General features: G+C 40.0%; 1 protein-coding gene across 1 annotated transcript in view; it reads right to left on the bottom strand.

Moving 5' to 3' along the window:
- Positions 1-12,359, bottom strand: part of LOC111157826 (pyroglutamylated RFamide peptide receptor) — a 44,751-nt gene extending 32,392 nt beyond the window's left edge. The window contains exon 1 of the mRNA XM_022519500.1: positions 12,020-12,359. Within this exon, the coding sequence (XP_022375208.1) occupies positions 12,020-12,359 (340 nt within the window). The remainder of the gene's footprint in view (positions 1-12,019) is intronic.
- Positions 12,360-16,652: the final 4,293 nt, after the last annotated feature.

Below are 16,652 nucleotides of genomic sequence, written 5' to 3'. Positions count from 1 at the left end.
ATTTGACACTTGGAGCGTTAGGATTTATTCAGCTGTCCAAGAGTATAAAGCAGAAGGTGGAAGATATACGATAGGAGAAAGATTAAACAAACTGAACAACTGAATACTATGGCAGTAAAAAGCAATCAGATTGAATAAGCAAGCCTTTGTCCACTGGAGGAGTGGAGCAAAGTCATATTTATGGCTGAGCCCCGGAGACTCATGGATTCTTCATGTTGAGCTCCACACAGCTGCTGCTTCAGATTCCCCTTCAATTCCCATGCAACCTACCTGTTACTGTCCTGAAATTCAAGAAAGCCCCCTCTTCTTCACTGCTATAAAACAGGCTTGCCATAGCTCCAATTACTTGAGGTAAATTGAATCTTTGTTCCTTGCAACCAAAAAAGCAGACATGAAGATAAATACAATCTCATTCTTCTGTATGTCACAAAAATAAATACAACTAATTTCTTAAAAGCCTCAAATATTAGTGAAATGTCAAATAAGGTGATAAACTTTAATAACTCAAAAAATATTTATTGAGAACCTACCATATAACCTAGCAATAGCTATGCAATTAAGTGGTGGATACATAAGAGAGATCAAGTCTTTGACCTTATGGAGCTTATATTCTAGTGGAGGAGACAAAAACAGACAAACAGATTGTATCTTCAAAGTCATAAAATTCACATGTATTATTTCCTCAATACTGAAAATCAAATTTGAAAAGTGTGCTCACTGAATTAACCAGCTGTTTTTGCGTCTTGCAAACAGTGTGAAGATGTGTATTTTATACCTAAGGATTTATTTATAGGTAATATAAAATTTTAACAGGACCTACATCTTGCCCAAAGTGAAGTTTTATTTCATTATGTCTTCATATAATCTGTTTTAAGCATTAGATCAGTACCAATTTCCAAGGTTTCATCACCCTGCCTTTTTTTTTTTTTAAATAAAACTGTCCTTTTAAAATACATTTTCACTGTCTTTTCCTCAGACCTGCTGAGGAAATCACTGCTTGGATCAGGTTTATATTGATACTTAGATTAGATTTTGACTCAATAAAATTCCTTCTCATAAAAATAAATTCTTCAGTGTTTATAGATGATGTAGTAAAGGAAAAGTTTTAAAAAGCCAAGAATGTTGCTCAGTTGTAGACTAGCTTGACAGGACTTCTAAACCCGAGTCAATATGGACTTCTGTGAATAGATGTGTGTTAAGGTTGCAAGCATCAGTAGACAGGTGGCCAGAGCCACTGAGAGTCAACAGAGAGGAATCCATTCTCAGGAAGGTTTTGGGGGAAAAGACCAGAACAACTTTTCATTTCATAAGTTTGTCCTCCAGGTCCCAGAAATAAGTATCTGTGGTCTAACTGTGCAGGCAGCACTGTGCACACACGGGGCAGAAGCAGGGGATGAGACAATGCATCGCAGAAAGAACAATCATGCCCTATTCCAGCAGAGCTGCTATGGTGAAAAGCCCGACACAGAAGCATAGCTCTTGCCCTCAAGTCCTGGCAGCAGCACTTCCTATTTATATGAGCATGAGCACGGTCCTAAATGTGATAGATTAATTAAAAAAAAAAAAAAAGGCACCAATTTCCCCTGTCACTGTCTGCAAGCTTCCCCAGCCCCCATCAATGTGACTTTGCCAAGTGGAGAGACTCCTTCCCCACTGATGGCGTGATTTGCTTTAATCACAGAAGGGACACTGGTGCAACTTCCAATCCTGGGCGAGCGGTTTTGAAGCTTCTGCTCTCACTCTTTTGGAACGCGGTGCTTCCACATAAAGAATTGTGGACTATCCTGCTGAAGAAGGGAGCCACATGGGACAGAGATAGCCTGTCCCTGCTGAGGTTATGTAAAATGGTGAACCTCCATCAGGCTGCCAGAAGAACGTCGTCGTCGCGTGAGTGCCCTCAGTGGAGACTAGCAGAAGAACTGCCCAGCAGAGACAAGCCAAATGGCTAAGCCACTGACACTGAATAAGGAGCAAAAACAAAAACAAAACAGTGGTTTCTTTAATCTACAAGGGTTTGAGTAATTTGCAATGAGAAAGAGATAACTGGTGTACTAACCCCATCTTTTTGTGCCTCCATTTTCTCCTCTGTAAAACGGGGATGATAATATACTTCTCACATAGTGAGCCCTAGGAGTTTGGTGGTCACTTTGATATTATTATTTCCATTTCTCTGCAGTGCCAGTGAGGCTCTGGCAGCCAGAATTGCCCAGATCCCAACAATCTGTGATAGCACTCTAGAGCTGTCAAAGGACAGCAGTCATGGAACTGATGTCACTGTTGCACCCCGACTGTGATGGCCACACTGAGGGGCTGTCATGAGCCTTGTTCAGGCCATGAACCAGGCAGCAATAATGTTCACAAGGTAACTGGCCTCTGAGGTTCACCTGGGGGGAGTGGGATGGGGAGTGTGGCAAAAGGAGCTGCATTACAAGACCAGGGCAGGGGCCAGTAGGACGGCTCTGTTTTAATACTAATGTGGTAACCTTGTGCCTCCTAGTCTGCAGTGTCCTGGGAAAAACCCCGAGCCTGGCAAGCAACTACAGAATCTATAACAGCCCCAACAAATCCTTGACCATTTCAGCCTCTTTTCAGGATGTATAATTGCTTCTAAAATAAAAGAAAACAAATACTCTTTTCTGTTTTCTGAGTACAAATGATTAGTTTGAATTTTCATTGAGGATAGGAGTAAATATTTTCCTGACAGTTATTCAAGACTTTATTAACAAAAATAAATTATATGGACAGGGTTATTTATAGCGGTTTCATATAAATGCATACATATGTCTTTGATAAATTAATATTGCAATTACAGTTTTTTTTAAATCTCTGCCATCCTGTACATACAAACACGCCTAACATTTTAAATAATAATACTTGGCAGCTATAAACGACAATCTGCTTCCTTCTATAGGCTACCCACCAAGTGCCAGATCCTTTACACACAGCGTTATTCATTCTCCCAGCAGCCTCATAAGGTAGGCATAGCTTTTCCCAAATTTACAGATAGGGAAACCATAAAAAGAGAAATAAAACAACTGTTCCAAAGTGAAACACGGTGTTTGCCCACCTGCAAAGAACACTGCAGATATTAAATGCCTCTCAATTTTACAAAGAGTTTTTTCACTATATTTTTAAGCATGCATTGAACGCATGCATGTTTCAAGTTTTTTAGATGAAAGGTTTTATAGATGGAAATGTGTAAATATTGCATACTTCATACTGAAATACAATAGGAAATCATAAGAACTGGGTATCCATTAATATTTTTGATGAACTACAGCATGATGTAAATCTTGCATCTTTGTTGTAGTTTCTGCTGCTGCATTGGCCACTGGGGGGCAACATCATATATAATTTTATCACTTCTCTTGGTCTCCTAATAGGGGCAAACAGAATGCAAGGAAGTGTAGTTAATAGCTAATTCAGTAATCTAAGGGTCATAAATGGTGCAACAGTATTAGAACCCAATATTGTCCATTCTAGAGTGTATATTCATTTTCACTGCACCAAACTATCTCTTTTATCTCTCCCAGGTTATGAGAACACATTATATCGTAAGGAGAATTCCACTAGTCCTTAATAATCTGCAATCTTTCTGGTACTATAGATGATGTATATTCTCAGAACACAGCCACACGAAGAGCAAATCTAGTTTTGCCTAGGTAGATAAAAACACTAAACACTTGAGTACTTCAGAACTAATCATTAGAAATCAATCCTTAATTTTAATATAGGAAATGAAACAACAAAATTACCTGTGAATACACATTTGGGTTGAAACAGGGAGTTGTTTTTAAGAAAGGTTTATTTATTCATTTTAGAGAAAGAGAGAGAAGGGGAAAGGGCAGAGGGAGAAGGAGAGAATGTCTCAAACAAACTCCATGCTGAGTGTGGAGCTGGACATGGGGCTCAATCCCAGAACCTTGAGTTCATGACCTGAGCAAAAACCAAGATTTGGATGCTTAACCAACTGAGCCACCAGGCACCCCTGAAATGGGGAGTTTTAAAGAAAACATGAGCCAATAGTTCCAGGACCATCTTTCATAATACCTGATAAAAATAACCCAAGAATGAAACTGCACTACAGAAGGAAGTGAGGCTGGGCACAGACGGGGAGAATGGCAGAGCCCTGGAGTCACTGTTGGGAGACCTAGATTCAGCTATGCCTGAAGCTGGACCTAATCCTCAGTTTTTCAGTTCCATGAGACAGAATATCCCCCTTCACCTTTTCTTAAGTTAGTTTTAGACAGGCTTCTCTGTTTGCAAACAAGAATCTTAATAAACCAATCACTGGTCAAAGAACATGCTAAGCTATGTTCTAGGAAAGCAAATGGAAAAGGGAATTTTTTTTATGCTTTCTGAGTACACAATGAAATTTTTCAAATTTTCTCATTGCCAAATTCTTTGTGTCCTTATTTTAACTGTAAAATATTGTTGTCCTAGGTAGAGAGACTCATACAAATCCCATTGCTGATAGGACCACCTTCCAACCTCCTGAGAAAACTTAGTAAATTTCTTGACCCTGGCATCTTTTCTTCTTAAAGTGTGCACATAATTGATTCAAGAGGAGACCACCCAGAGGCTGGCCCTATGGTACAATTTTTGATTTGACTTCCAAACTACTGTCGTTGGGTCTTCTCTCTGATTTACTTCTTTTATTTTTTTTATACTTCTTCACTTCAGTGTGTCTATTCTTTGTCAGCAGTTTTCATCATTCCTGTTTAAAGTTGTTTTTTTTTTTTTTAAGTCTCATGATACTGTTGATTTTACATCAGTTTCACCATATTTAGTTTCCCCCAGGAACTCTGAGGTTTCTAAAATGTTAAAGGGAAAATTATTATTTTAAGTGATATTTTCTAACCACTAATCAAATAATAAAGTAGACCTGAAGATGTTCCAGTCTAATCCCTCTGCTCTGAGCTGGCCCCCCAAATTAAGATCTTTTCACCACATAATTCAACAACCTCCTTTTAAAAATTTTTTTAAAATTTATTTATTTGAGCGAGCAAGACAAAGAGAGTGTGCACAGGGAGAGGAGGAAGCAAGCTCCCCGCTGAGCAGGGAGCCAGATGAGGAGGATAGTAGTGGGGGGGGTGGTTTGAACCCAGGATCATGACCGGAGCCAGAGGCAGACACTTTGACTGAGCCACCAGGCACCCCAACAACTTCCTTTAATAACCGATTTCAGAATTTATCAGGTTGAAATCTCTAAAAACTCACATAATTTTTTTTAAAGATTTTATTTCTTTATTTAGAGAAAGAACATGAGACCCAAGGAAGGGGCAGAGGGAGATAGCCTCTCAAGCAGACTCCATGCTCAGTGGGACTCAATATCATGACCCTGAGATCATGACCTGAGCCAAAATCAAGAGTTGGACACTCAACCAAGGAAGCCATTCAGGCGCCCCCCACCTAAATTTTTGTGTGGTGTACAGTGAGTGTTTTTTTCTTCCCTACCCTCCTTCCCTTCAATCTTCATTCCAGTAAAATCCTTTTCTACAAATATGAAATCTAATGGAAAATCTTATTTATTGAAAAGAAAGAAGGGAGCTGTTTTGGTGAAGCTTGGGAGTCTGCCTGCTCCACACCCATGCACACCAGCCACCAAGGCTCTGGGTAGCTCGGACTGAAAACCTTGATGTGGGGGTGTGCTCATTTAAAACTAGAGTTTTGGGGCGCCTGGGTGGCTCAGTGGGTTAAAGCCTCTGCCTTCGGCAGAGGGTCCTCAGATGGAGCCCCGCATTGGGCTCTCTGCTCAGCAGGGAGCCTGCTTCCTCCTCTCTTTCTGCCTGCCTCTCTGCCTACTTGTGATCTCTGTCTGTCAAATAAATAAATAAAATCTTTAAAAAATAATAATAAAACTAGAGTTTTATTCTCCAGATGAGAGAATAATTCTTTCAGTCTTTCGTCATATGTCAGGTATCCCAACATTTTAATCATTTTCGGCTTCTTTCTAAATCCACCTCAAAAGACTCCAAAAAACTTTAGGGCTTGTGTAGAGACTTAATTGATGAGTATAATGGGAAAATCACCTCAAAGTTCCATGTCAAGCTTCATTTTATACAACTTACGTGTGGATTTTCCAAGCACTGTAACTCCGATGGCTGTAGAGCAACCTTGCGCTGGTGTATGTGGCAGGCGCTGTGCTATGGAAGCACCTGGCCTCCTTTATTTCTTTTCATCTTCACAACAGCCCACGTCTTGGCATTGTCAGCATTTGCTCTACATTAGTGATTCTCAGCCTTGGCTACAAATTATGTTATTGGGGAACTTCTGAAAATCCAATACCTGGGTAGTCAGACCAATTAAATCAGAATTTCCCAGGGTAGAAACCAAGCATCATTTTAAAAACTCCCTGAGCGATTCTATGTGTTGGCAAGACTGAGAGCCACCGCTCTAGGCAGAATTTTCCTATCAGCCGCTGAGAAAATGAGTTTTTGCATTTTTTTACCCAAGCAAGCAATCTTCAGGTATAGTAAGTAGATGCGAAAGTGCCCTTCTCCCAGTGAGGCTGCCATTACTTAGGCTATTTTGGGAACTCCTTGTCTGTAATTGCTTTTAGTCAATTTACCAGTCATCCTTAGAAAATTCTTTTCAGTGCCCACAGCAGGATTGCAGGGAGGTGCAGAGAGCTCTGGATGCACCTGGGGAGATCTTCCCTTCCCCTGGCTGTGACCCTACCCACAAAAGGATAAAAGCAGGCAGAGAGTCCTGTGGCTCCCACAAGGCCAACAAGCCCTTCCCCATCTCAGTTCATTAATGCTGACAGCAATAAAGAGGCTAGAATGAGATCTGATGTTCTACCTCCTCTGGGAACTCTTCAGAATTAATCCTCCCGTATTTTGTAAATTCACGTTTACCTAAGTGACCATGAGTCCCGTTCTCCTAGACCATCCCTTGCCCCTGGACCCAATCGAGGCTCTAAACATTCCCATTCTGATCCAAGCCTCCAGTTCTCCAACACTTCCCCTGTGCTTTCTCCACAGTGCACTCTGAAACTCTGACAACAAAATCCCCTGTCTTCTCCATTTTTTCTTTGTGTGCTACACTCCTGGTCTTGCTCTAACTGAAACCTGGCAATTCCATAAGAACTCAGCTTTCTCTACACCTTTAATATCCCAGCGCAAACAACAGATACTCGGAAAATGCTGAATACAAAAATGACTCAGACTATTAATGATAATAGTTTAGACCCTGGACAGAGAGATAAGGTAGGGTGAGAGAATGTTGAATGCTAATAAGAGATCTGTGTGTAAATGCCCAGTCTCAGATCAGGGGGATTATGGCTTAAGATAATTAGATACTGATTTCAGAATTATCAACAAAAAAAGGAGAGTCCTGGTTGGAGCCTCTATGCAGAAATGAGTGATGAAAGAAGAAATTGCACGCTAGGCTTCAGTGGACACACACTCAAAAACTAAGAGGAATTACAAGAACCATCAAAGGGCAGAATATAAAGAAAGAGAAAAGTGTTCTGGAGCATTGTTGAGAAGCAAAATCTATTTTGTGGAATTTAGTTGAAAAAAAAAACAACATATTCAGACAGGGGATTTGGAGGAGCATGTATATACTTCAAAGAAAGAGAGTAAAGGAGGAGGAAAAAAGAGACAAAATGAGGAAGAACAGACTGCAGATAAGGAGAGGTAAATTCCACGGCCCCAAGAGTAGAATGGGCAAGTTGACTGCTAGAGTTTGATCAGATAGATTTGTAGGCAGGATGCATACAGAACTTCCAAGGCCTGACTCCTAATTGCTATAACAACAAAACCCCATCCTCATATTAGTGATTTTAAAAAACCATAAACAAATGCTATTTACTGTTCTTGTGGGAAGAGAATCCCCATTCCTGCTAGCTCTGTATTGGATGTTCTGGGGAGTAGTGTGGGAGTAAATCAACTAGTGGGTCAAAGAGTGTTGGCATATGCCAGACATATACAAGAATTGCACATACACTTGCCTCAATGCTGACCAACACTTAGATGCTGAATTTAGATCTCCTTCTAAATTGAGTGTAATTCACTTAAACCAAATGTTTATGGATACACTTTGTTGCACCTGTCATTTATGGCGCCATCACTGTACCAAAGGAAACTCAAAGTCTTTGCTCAGTGGTATGCTGGAAAACAGCTGCATGGTTTTTTTTTTGTTTTTGTTTTTGTTTTTTTAAAGACAGCTTTTGCTGCTGTCATCCACAATGTAAATATTCCTGTCATGACTGATTTCAAGCCAATAACATGACATCTCTGAATGGGGAACAGGGTAGAGATGAGCACAACGGTCTCTTTAAGTCTGCAAGCTGGTTCCAGAGAGTCAGATGTAACTAGTTTGGACACAGGCTGGCACAAAACATTTTTAAAGCCCCTCAGGAGGTTCTCTGTGTAGCCAGGTCTGAGAATCATTACTTATAGTGGTGCTTCTCAAATTTTCATGTGCTTATGAATCACCTGGAGATCTTGTCCAAATGCAGGCTTTGACTCAACAGGCAACGTTGGTTCCTAGCAAGGGAGATAAGTGGACTAGCAAAAGAAGAAGAAAACAGTCATTTATAGCCCTACCTCTGTCAGAAATGTTTGAGGGGGAGACTTTGAAGAAAAGTCACAAACTGGAGGTCCATGAATTATTTGTGGCCAAACCCCCAGGAAGGTTTTCGTTTACCCAACTGCATTTTATTTTATTTTATTTTATTTTATTTTATTTTGAACTAAATGCCAAGATCATAAAATCCCAAAATTCCATTTTTCCAGCTTCTCTGGAGTTAAAAAAAAAAAAAGAAAGAAAGAAAAGAAGAAGAAGAAGAAGGGCAGTAACAGCAGCAACAACAAAAGATTTGACAATTCAGGGCACACAGTCCTGCCTCCAGGGGTCCTGCCCCCTTTCGGGGAGGTCCTGAGACTTTGTCCTGCCACTGTTGCCTCCTAGTGGTTTCCACTGCTTCCTTTATATTTCCTCCTCCACCCTGGAGGAATTTGAGGGGTAATCATATTTAAGTTTAGCCTAACTGATACTTTTCCCTCCCCAGTTGCACTATCCTACCTTTCTGTCTCATTTCCCACCATCCCTCACATATAAACTATATACTTGAAATGACTTACACAGTGTTCTTGGAATTCATCACCTTCATTCTTTCCTCCAAACTTTGGATTGACCCCTATTCCTGGGACACACTCCATCTTTCTTTCTCTGCTGAAAACAATCTGAATCATTCTTCAATAAGTAGCTCAAAAGTCCCCTCTTTGGAGAAACCTTCCTGACTTTTATACTCCCACAGCAGAGTGGATCCTGTTCTATTACATCCTGTATTTGTCATTTGAGGATATTTCCTATTTTCAGAGGTCCAAAAAGGGATTAGATTAGCTTTATTCCTTTTTTTTTTTTTGTATTACCAAGGTAGAATGCTTTGCCTTAAAGAAGGTCCTCAATAGCCTTATGAAATTATAAATTGTGAATTACCATTGAACTATTAGATTACTTTTCCTTGAAAGCTCTTTTTTTATTAATTTTTAAATTTTTTATAAACATATAATGTTTCTTATCCCCAGGGTTGAAAGCTCTTTTGTTAATTTATCAAGGGAGCTTTAAAATTATTATCCTATCCTATAAAGGACAAGTTAATTCTGTTTGCATTGTTACCTCCAGAAACTCTGCAAACTCTTTCCTCTTCCATGATAGTCAATTTTGGTGTTACTTACTTGATTTGTAAGAATATCTATTCTATAAGTCTAGTCCCAGATAAACATAAGCCACCTAAAATTAAACATTTCTTAACATAATGAATACCTTACACTTTCATGATATAATCAATTTTTTCAAAGCACTTTTACTAATACACTTTATCCTCACTGTAATGTGTAAAAAACATACACAATGCATTACCCTTTTTCAGCATTTAGAAGCTAAAGTGAAATGTGCTCCATGAACTAGGAAGCAAGGAAAACAGAAAGTTTAAGAAAAACTTTCACACCACCCACCCACGTCTTTGGGAAGGAAGATCTACTCTGTCGTCTTCCCTAGGCATGAGTTCCCAATTTGCTTAGAGGCTAAACATCCGCCTCATTTCAACTTCCAGGCATCAAGAATTCCTAATATTTTATCAAAAAACTTAGGACCAGATGTGTTAAATCAACATGTATTAGAGCTAAAATAGGAACCCAGGTCTTTGGATTCCCAGTATAACATCCCACTTTTTAAATTGTGTTCACCTTCACAAACAGAGCTATAATCATCCAGAAATACATACATGCTTCACAAATCTGCCTTCACAAACATGTAGAAATCGAAACTCTTATGCCCTTTTCTCAAAAAACTAGGTTTATGTGATGATCAAAATTTTCCCCGTTAATTTTATGGGGTTAGTGGCACAGGACAACTTTAAAATGTCCAAGTACAATGATTTCATCAGAGTGCATAAGAAAGGCTGTAAGTCCTAAGTTGGTTTGCCACTTGCTGCATTCTGTGTCACTCTCACGTCAGTGCTACGTTCTCTAGTGGTTAGTGCATTTTTGGAAATACTTATATTGTAGATGAGATGGGAATCAAAGATCTTAGCCTTTTGATGCATTAAAGATAAACCCAATGTAAATTAATGAAGAAAAAATGCCAGGGAAAGAAATTGAAGAGCTCAACTTGTTAATGGTAGGATAAAAGAAACTCTCCGTGAGATTAAAAGGAAGTAGCAAAGGAATGGAAATGGCAGGGCTTGAAGGCATAATGATCCATTTCTCTCACGTTCTCTGTATTTGCAGCCACTTTCTATGAATTTTGACGTGGTTTCAAGAACGCACCCATCCATGACAATGGGGCCCAACCAGAGCTTCATCTCCAAGACACACAATTAAACACAGGTGACAACAGAAGGCATTACTGCTTATGGACTAGAGCATGCTCTGTAGCTGTGTGTCTGGAAAGACTGGATTACCTGGGGGAAGTGCACTGTCTAGCATTTCTCAACCTCTACACTGGGATCCCAGCTCAATAACTCTGAGTGGCTTCCCTACCATTTCCACTCCCCTTTAAAGGAAGGAGAAGGAATCAATGTCTCCTTCTTTATCAGTCAAGAGGGGCATATGTTTTCTGTGTTAACTCTCCCTGCTTGATTCTGTTAATCCAATCTGAAAAAAATCACTATACACACACACATCCTATATATATATATAAAATCCATTTGCAGGGGATATATCTATTAAATATGTATTATATATAATTACATAATAATTACATATACTATATAATAAATAAACACACACACACATATATAAAATTAGTTTTAAGCCCCTGTATAAATTGGATCTACAAATACCTACAAACACCTGTTTGGAAGCCACAGAGGCATCTGTGGAGTGAGAATGTAAGCTGGGAGGAGGAGTGGATATCGGTATTTTTATTTTTGAAATATTTTTATTTTACTTAAAAAAACAGAAAAAATCCTGGTAATTATGGAAAAAGGAGTTGGTGTGCAATGGAAAAATAACTGGTGTGCAATGCGACTCCCCATCTCACTGCCTTGTACTTTTCCTAGCATTTTCCTGTGTCTTTTTAAATTTTATTTTATTATGTTCAATTAGCCAGTATATAGTACATTATTAGTTTTTGATGTAGCGTTCAAGGACTCATTAGTTGCTTTTAACAACCCAGTTCTCATCACCACACCTGCCCTTCTTCATACCCATCACCCGGTTATCCCATCCTCCCACCTGCCCCCCCACCCCATCCCTCAGTTTGGTTCCCGGGATCCAGAGTCTCTCATGGTTTGTCTCCCTCTCGGATTTCTTCCCATTCAGTTTTCCCTCCCTTTCCCCGTGGTCCTCCGGGCAATGCAAAGAAACCTGTGTCTTTAAGCGACAAGGAGAAGAAATGTTGCACCGAATCAAGTACCAAAAAACTCTCCAAGTGAGCGCAGGCGAGGAAGTTCTAAGAAAGAGCTCCGGATTTTGGTAGAAAGAGAAATGTAAGGAACAAAGGGGCGGGGAGAGTCCCGTGGAAGGCTGGGGGATTAGGGAAGAAGGTGCGGACGTGGACTCACCCCCCAGCCAGGTGTCAGAGATGTTCTGGAGCATGGTGACTGGGATGCAGAAGAAGGCGATGAGCAGGTCGCTGAGCGCCAAGGAGCAGATAAAGATGTTGGTGACAGAGCGCATGGCTTTGCTGCGGGTCACTACGTAGACCACCAGTGAGTTGCCAAAGAGTGCTAGGGCAAAGATGAGCACGCCGGTGAGAACGAAGGCCAGCTTGGCGCGCCCGGGCAGCTCCGGGGTGTAGACCAGGGGCCGCAGCCCATACCGTGCGATGAACTGCTCGCGGGTCAAGTTGTACTCCCGTAGTAGCCGGGAGAACTGCTCCCGCGTAATGTTGAGTGATTGCATGCCGCGTGCTCCCGGAGCGCCGTCCGCTACAGCCGGGCCACCCACCGCCCCCCAAGCGCACCGAGGCGCGGCGGAGTGGGGGCTGCGAGGAGATGGGGCCGACGGCCGCTTCACCCTCGGAGGCCAGGACAGCCTCTGTTCCAGACTCTGGCGCGCTAAAGGACTCCGGCTGCACCCCAGGAGGTTCGGGAGAAGGAAAGCAGCGCGGGATCAAACCCGCAATCAAGAGGCTGGAAGCCAAAGCCTGGGAGACTATCCCTTTACCAAAAATGTTCGCAGTTCAAAGAATGTTCTCTTGCTCTTCTCTAAGGTGAGGGGCTGGGACGGTCAGGAATGCTGGAGCGCCGCTCCAGAGTCCCAGCGCTTCTGGCTCCCCAGCTTTCTGGCGCACCGCACTGGCTCCAAGGGCAGCGGAGGGAGGGGCTGGAACTCTGCGGCGCGCCACTCCCCTCCCAGCTTCAGGGGCGCGGACGCCGCCTTCCACATCCTCAGGGCCTGGAAAACACCTCTTTGGCTCACCACATTGTGCTGCACAGCGACTTTCTTCTGCCCCAGGTCATGCTTATATTTAAAACCGAGTATTGGGGTTTCTACGGTCTCACGGCTTCTCCTCTGACGAAGTAATAGGCGCCACAGCTACCCAAGGCAAAATAGGATTATTTTAAGTTTTTCTGCATTTTCAACAATAATTACAGCACACAAGGAAATTGCAAGAATAGTACAGGCAGGTCCCACGTATCCCTTATCTAGTTTCTCCCTTTCTCCATTGATTACATCTTACTTAATTATGGTCCAACACAAACCCAGGAATTCGTCATAGGTACAGTGTGTGTGTAAAGTCTATGTCATTTTACCCCAAGTGTAGATTCCTGTAACCATCACCAAAACCAGGAGAGAAAACGATTCTATCACCATAATGATCTTCTTCCTGCTACATCTGTAGTCATACCAAGTCCCACCTCCCACCCCAGGCTTAAATTCCTGCCAATTACTAATCTGTCCTCCATCTCAGTACTTTTGACAAAAGGTTATTTAAACAGAATCACACATTATAATACCTTTTGGTATTTTTTAGCACTCAAGCATAATGTTATTGCTATTCCGATCCACACAAGTTGTTAAGTATATCAATACTTGTTCCTTTCTATTGCTGAGGATGTATCACCTTTTGTTTAACCATTCATGTTTAGTAGGCATTGCTTGCTTCCAGTTTGGGGCTATTGTAAATAAAGCTGCTATGAAGAATGATATACAGGTTTTTGTGGGAGCAAACATATTTATTTCTCTGGGAAATGCCAAGAAGTTTGACCGTTGAGTCTACGGTTTATATCTTTTGATTTTGAAGAAACTTCCAAATTACCTTCCAGCATGGCTGTACCATTTTACATTTTCTGCAGCAACATAGGAGAGATTCAGTTTCTACACATGCTTACCACCATTTGACACTGCCATTAGTTTTTTAGCCGTTCTAATAAGTGTGTGGTGATATTTCCTTCAGCCTTAATTTTCATTTCCCTAATAGTTAATGATGAACATCTTCTCGTGTGCTTATTTGCTTAGTATTTTCTTCAGTGAAATGTCTTTTCAGGTATTTTGCCTATTTTCTAATTGAACTGTTTGGTTGATTTGCTATTAGTTTTGAGGGTTCTTTTTATATTCTAGATACCAATCTTGTGTCAAATAAGTGGTTTGCAAATATTTTTTTCTAGTCTGTTTCTTGTTATTTATCCTTTCAACAAGGACTCTCACAAATCAAAGTTATAAATTTTTAATCAGTTATATTTACCAATTTTTTATTGATTATACTTTTGATGTCAATCTAATAACTTTTCATCAAATCCTATGTCCCTCAGATTTCTTCTATGTCTTTTTCTAAAAATTTTATAATTTTACATTTTTCATCTTAGGTTTTCTTTTCTGTTCCATGTGTGGATCTATATGGCTATCTACTCCAATACCACACAATCATGAATACTGTAGTTATGTAAGTCTTCAAATCAGATAGAGCGATTTGTCCCACTATATTCTTCTTTTTCAAAATTATTTTAGATATCCTAAGGCCTGTGGCTTTTCAAATCTTACAATAAATTTATTTATGTCCACAAAAAATCATTGCTGGGATTTTGATAAAAATAATATCTTTACTCTGTTGAGTCTTCCAAACCATATATTTAGGGCTTCTTTTATTTCTCTTTTCAGCATTTTTCAGTTTTCAGTATATAAGTCCTGTATATGTTTGTTAGATTTGCACTTAAGTACATCTTTTTAAAGTATTTGTGCACAGTATCATATTTCTAATTTTTAGTTCTACGTATTCATTACTATAGAAATGTGATTTATTTGTATCTAGATCTCAAAACCTATCATGTTGCTGAATTCACTTATTAGTTTTAGGAGATTTTGTTATTGTTTTTGTTGTAAATTTCTTGAGATTGCTTACATAGACAATCATAGTATTTGAATAGAAGAGCAGTTTTATTTCTTACTTTCTGATTTGTATGACTTAAACTTCCTTTTCTTGCCTTATTGCAATGGCTGGAGCTTCCAGTACTATGTTAAATGGCAGTAATGAGAATGGGCATCTTTTCCTTATCCTCAGTCTCAGAGGGGGAAACATTCAGTCTTTCACTATGAAGTCTTTCATCACTAAGGTGATGTTAGCTGTAGGTGTTCTTTATCAATTTGAGGATGTTCCCCTTTATTCTTAATTTGTTGAGTGACCTTATCATAAGTGATGTTGAATTTTGTCAAATACTTTTTCTGCACTAATTAAAATAATCATGTCTTTTTGTTGTTGTTTTCTTTCATCCTGTTAATGTAGATCTCATTGGTTGACTTCTGAGTATTGAACCCGCCTTGAATATCTGAAATGTCATGGTATATAATTGTTTACATATTGTTGAATTCTACTATTTTTTGAAGAATTTTCATGTCTATCTTCAGGAGTGATACTGATCCATGACTTTCCCTTTTTGCACTATCTTTGTTGGGTTTTCGTATTCTAAAATAACAGAAAATATATATAGCTCTCTGCCTCCAGTTCCTGGCACAGAGCTGCTGAAATTCTTGTAATTTCCTAAGTGATAAGAGCACTAGGAGAATTTTTTATTCTAATATTTGGTCTTTGATTTTAGGTCCTGACACAGAGCTTTTTTTTTTTTTTTTTTGAAATTTAAATTCAATTAGCCAACATACAGAATATCATTAGTTTCAGATGCAGAGTTCAGTAATTCATCAGTTGTATATAATACCCTGTGCTCATCACATCAAATTCCCTCCTTAATTGCCCATCACCCAGTACCCTATCCCCCTACCCACCTCCCCTCCAGCAACCCTCAGTTTCTTTCTTATAGTTAAGAGTCTCTCATGATTTGTCTCCCTCTTGATTTCTTCCAATTCCTTTTTTTTCCCTTCCTTCCCCTATGATCCTCTGGGCTGTTTCATATATTCCTCATATGAGTGAATCATATGATAATTGTCTTTCACTGATTGACTTATTTCACTCAGCATTATATCCTCCAGTTTCATCCACATCGATATAAATGGTAAGATTTCATCTTTTCTAATTGCTGAGTAATATAGTAATATCCTTCTCTGTCTCTCTTGAGATATATATACATATATATATGTATATATATCTCACACCATCTTTGTCCATTCATCCATCGATGGACATCTAGGCTCACTCCATAGTTTGGCTATTTGTGGACATTGCTGTTATAAACATTGGGGTGGAGGTGCCCCTTTGGATCACTACATTTATGTCTTTGGGGTAAATACTTAGTAGTGCAATTGCTGGGTCCTAGGTAGTTCTATTTTTAACTTCTTGTGGAACCTTTATACTGTTTTCCAGAGTGGCTGTACCAGCTGGCATTCCCACCAATAGTGTACGTGGGTTCCCCTTTCTCTACATCCTCCCCAACATTTGTTGTTTCCTAACTTGTTAATTCCAGCCATTCTGATTGGTGTGGGGTGGTATCTCAAGTATTGCCTGTACATAAATTTAGAACCACATTAGTCAGTATTCTGATTTTAGCTTCAACTATCAAAAATAATTTAGGAAGAGGGGAGGAGTCAAGATGGCGGAGAAGTAGCAGGCTGAGACTACTTCAGGTAGCGGGAGATCAGCTAGATAGCTTATCTAAAGATTGCAAATACCTACAAATCCAACGGGAGATCGAAGAGAAGAAGAACAGCAACTCTAGAAACAGAAAATCAACCACTTTCTGAAAGGTAGGACGGGCGGAGAAGTGAATCCAAAGCGACGGGAAGATAGACCGTGGGGGAGGGGCC

The sequence above is a fragment of the Enhydra lutris genome, unplaced genomic scaffold, assembly GCF_002288905.1.
Source record: "Enhydra lutris kenyoni isolate GAN:26980312 unplaced genomic scaffold, ASM228890v2 scaffoldscaffold3, whole genome shotgun sequence".
Classification (NCBI taxonomy): Eukaryota; Metazoa; Chordata; class Mammalia; order Carnivora; family Mustelidae; genus Enhydra; species Enhydra lutris.
This window is presented reverse-complemented; position numbering and strand designations above follow the sequence as displayed.